Source organism: Mus caroli, chromosome 2, assembly GCF_900094665.2.
Source record: "Mus caroli chromosome 2, CAROLI_EIJ_v1.1, whole genome shotgun sequence".
Taxonomy (NCBI): Eukaryota; Metazoa; Chordata; class Mammalia; order Rodentia; family Muridae; genus Mus; species Mus caroli.
Window position 1 is genome coordinate 145,508,178 of NC_034571.1, and position 4,024 is coordinate 145,512,201.

A 4,024-nucleotide genomic window follows, 5' to 3' on the forward strand; every position below is an offset into this window, starting at 1 on the left:
AAAAGTTGGGAAGGGGTCCTCACGTCTACTCAGACCTATCCTGCTGCGGACAGCTGGGTGGAAGGAAGAGTGCACACTCCTGAAGGTTGTCTTGAATCCACAAGGCCCTAAACATGACTCTGCCAACTCCACATAAATAAATGTGAGAACAACAAAACCTTTATGGGCTGGGAACACAGCTGTGTTTTGCTTAACATGCAGGAAAGCCTTGTATTTGGTCCTTTGTAAAGAGTTGGCGTGGAGTACATGCCTGTAGTCCCAGCACTCATTTGTTGGAGGGCAAGGTAGGATTGTCATGAGTTTGAGGGCAGCCTTGGGTATACAGTGAGCACCAAGCCATCCAGAAATGCCTTAACTACATCCTTTTTCAAACAACAAGTTACCATTCTCTTTTTGGTGAAGGCCCCTAGTTCTCTTATGAGATTAGCTATGGTCCAAAGAGAGAATTTTAAAGGAATATTTAAGCAATCAGGCTAGAGATTTATTTATTATCTTTAATTATGTGCATTAGTGCAGGTACCCATGGAGGCCAGAGGCATTAAATTCCCTGGAGCTGGACTTACAGAGGGTTGTAAGCCACTATAGGTGTACCATGAAAAACAAATCTAAAATTATTTAATTTGATGTCTTTACTTAGGCATACTTGGGTGTGCATGGGTGTGTACAGGTTAGACTACACCTGTGGGGATCAGTGTTCTCCTTCCACCAAGTGGATCCTGGGAGTTGAACTCAGGTCGTCGGGCATCGGGGTAGGTGTATTTACCTGCTAAGTCATCTCACTGGCCCTGGTTTTATTCTTTTGAGATGAGGGGCCACATAACCCAGGCCAGGTTTTATGCATGTTAGGCAAACTCTTTCCCAAGTGAGCTATGCCACACCCTGTGGCCTTTTAAAGAAGATTAATTCCATTTGCATTATTGAATGTGTGTCAGAGTGTCATGTCATGTGTATGTGCTCTTGGAGTAAGAAGATGTGAGGTTGGAGTTACAGGCTGTTGTGAGCTTCCAGAAGTGGGTGCTGAGAACAGAGCAACCAGGGACTCCTCAAAGAGCAGGAAGCACGCTTAACCACAGAGCCATCAGTCTCGCCCCCACGGCTGGCTTGGTTTGAGACAGGCTCTCACTTTGCTGCTCTGGCTAACCTCTAGCTTATGGTGATCTTCCCGTCTCTGTCTCCGCAGGGCCAAGGTTGTAGGTATATGCTGCTACATCCAGCTCAGCTGACTCTTAAACCATGGAGAAAGACATTTAGTGGATTCAGAGCTTTTCTTTAGAAACTGTTTTTCTTTTTAATTTACGACTTAACCAAAAGGTGGTTGTTTTTCTGGAACTAAACAATGTAAGATGGCCTCAAAAGGCCTACCTCCTTATAACACAAAAGGCAAAGAGACAAAAACAGAAATAGTCTGGCCTCAGTTCTTTCCAGAGAAGACTAAGCACAGGCTTTTACACAGATGACTCGGCAAACACTGGCTGGCAATGCCCTTCCCCCTCCAAACAGTGTGACACAGATGAGACCACTCCTGACACACTGTCCACACCGCCTGCCTCTTCCTCAGCCACAAGCAAGTACTCAACCATCTGAATGAAGGAACTGAGCCGTTTGTTAACTGTTGGATGGGAGGTGACAATACCTGCCTCCCAGAGAATGGAAACAGTCCCAGGTGCAGTAGCTCTCAGAGCATCTAGGTGTAAAGTCACCCAGGCGCTGGAGGGGGTGGCTCCCAGTGGGGCTTGCAGAAGAATCAGGCAGCACTCCTCAAGCACTGAGACTCTTGGTTTTAGAAGCTCTTTATCCGAGACCTCTCAAGGCAGTTGGGAGCCTGGAGTAGGCAGCCACTAGGGAAGAGGCAGGAGCAAGGGAACGGGAACAGGGTCAGCTGAGGCACTCCATGCTCGCTCGGACTCTCTCCATCTCATGCAGGAAGCTGTAGAACTGAGGCAAGGTTAATTCTGGGGAGAGAGAAGTCAGTTTGAGGTGAGTGTTTCCAATGCCACAGAAGAACCAGGAAAATCCATTTCTACCCGCAGCCATCGTTTGTTTATTCATTTGATAGGGAACAGATCTAGGGCCTTAAGTATCCAGGGCTCCATCTCCAGGCTGACATCTATACTCGCTGGTAATCTTAGCAGCCTTTTCTTCCTTCTGGTGGTGCTGGGAAGCAAACCCAGGCCTATAGCATGCTAAGGCAAGGGCTGCATTGAGCTACATGCAGCTAAGAGGCTCCTGATGTATATATAACCTATCAGAATAAGGAACCTACAGCCTTGACTTCAAGGGTCTCAGCTCCAAAAACACTGAAGTGTGTATATAACAGTGTCACACAGAGGCATGGAAGGTTTCAAAGGAATTCAGAGATGTCCACAAGAGTTTCTTGCCTCCAGGGGCTGGAGAGATGGCTCAGCGGTTAAGAACACTGACTGTTCTTCCAGAGGTTCTGAGTTCAATTCCCAGCAACCACATAGCGCTCACAAGCATCTGTAATGGGATCTGATATCCTCTTCTGGTGTGCCTGAAGACAGCTACAACAGTGTAGTCATATACATAAAATAAATCATAGCAATCACATGGTGGCTCACAACCATCTGTAATGGGATGTGATGCCCTCGCCTGGTGTGCGAAACAGCTACAGTGTGCTCACATACATAAAATAAATAAATACATCTTAAAAACCAGTGTCTTGCCTCCAATCTGCTCCCATTATTCACCCTTCAGCCCCTTCTACTCGGGCTTTCCAACCTCCCAATAACCTAGCAACAGCCCTGCTCTGAGAGGGAAGGCGGTGGAGGCCACTCTAGAGCCTGGTGATAACCTTGCCTTAGAGAGACTGGCTCTGTGAGGGAGACCTCACCAGCCCAGGGCACTGAAGGAAGGAGACGGAAGCTACGAAGGTTGGTTGAGACTCACCTATATACAAATTTTCAGTTTGTTTTCCTTTCTTAACCACCAACTTTAACTAAAAGGAAAGGGGGGGGGGAGAAGAAGGTAGAGAAGATAAATAAATAACTTTAAAATTAAAATGATGGGCCAGCAAGATGGCCCAGTGTGTAGCCTGGTGACCCAGGTTTGACCCCACCGGAACCCACATAAAGGTGGGAGAAGAGAACCAACTCCAGCAAGCTGTCCTCTGACCTCCACATCCATGACACGTCATTTCTCTCTCTCGCACAATAAATAACAACAACAACAACAACAATAATAATAACAACCTTTAAATGACAGCTGAGAAAAGAAATTCCTCCAAACCTTTCACCTAATTAAGTTCCAAAACGTCCCAGGAGCTAAAGGAGACTAAGCCCCCGACCCCCGAGCTACCTCCCAGCCCGTCCTAGGCTTCTTCTATCTTAGCAGCTATATGATGTGGACTGAATTGTCCAAGGTAAGAAATCCTGGCAGTCCCCAGCCCTGTGAAGTAACTGAACTTGTGTGGCTAACAACAGAACGAGCTCATCTGAAGGCAGGTGAGCTGGGGATCATGCTCTCGGCTGATCACACTGCTCTGAGATACAAAGGGCACTTTAGTGGGGAATATCACTTAAGACAATATCAAACCTGTAGTGATTTGAATGAAAATGGCTACCACAGACCCATATATTCTAATGCTTTGTCGCAGAAGTGCAACACTTTGATCGTATTAGGAGGACTAGGAGCTATGGCCTTGATGAGAGTGGGTCTGCTCTCTCTCCCCCCCTCCTCCCGCCTCATTTCTCTCTCCCTGCGGCCTATAGATGAGGATGTAGCATTCTCAGCCACCTCTCCAGCACTGCATCTGCCTGTACAGTGATATGATGATAGGTGTCGACAAGAAACTTGTGAGCGAGCCCTCAGTTAAATGCGTTCTTATATGAGCTGCCTCGGTTATGGTGTCTCTTCATAACTAGAACACTGACTAGAACAAAAACCAAGCCGGGTGTGGTGGTGCACGACTTTAATCCCAGCACTCGGGAGGCAGAGGCAGGCGGATTTCTGAGTTCGAGGCCAGCCTGGTCTACAGAGTGAGTTCCAGGACAGCCAGGGCTACACA

At 47.3% G+C, this 4,024-nt stretch overlaps 1 protein-coding gene across 2 annotated transcripts in view; it reads right to left on the reverse strand.

The window, feature by feature from the left end:
* Positions 1 to 1,263: 1,263 nt before the first annotated feature.
* The window catches only part of Commd7 (COMM domain containing 7), a 14,413-nt gene continuing 11,652 nt past the window's right edge, over positions 1,264 to 4,024 (reverse strand). For both annotated transcript variants that reach the window (XM_021150501.2, XM_021150509.2), the window contains exons 8-9: positions 2,908 to 2,956; positions 1,264 to 1,952 (exon numbers count right to left, since the gene is read on the reverse strand). In XM_021150501.2, the coding sequence (XP_021006160.1) occupies positions 1,876 to 1,952; positions 2,908 to 2,956 (126 nt within the window). In that variant the 3' untranslated portion in view covers positions 1,264 to 1,875. The remainder of the gene's footprint in view (positions 1,953 to 2,907; positions 2,957 to 4,024) is intronic.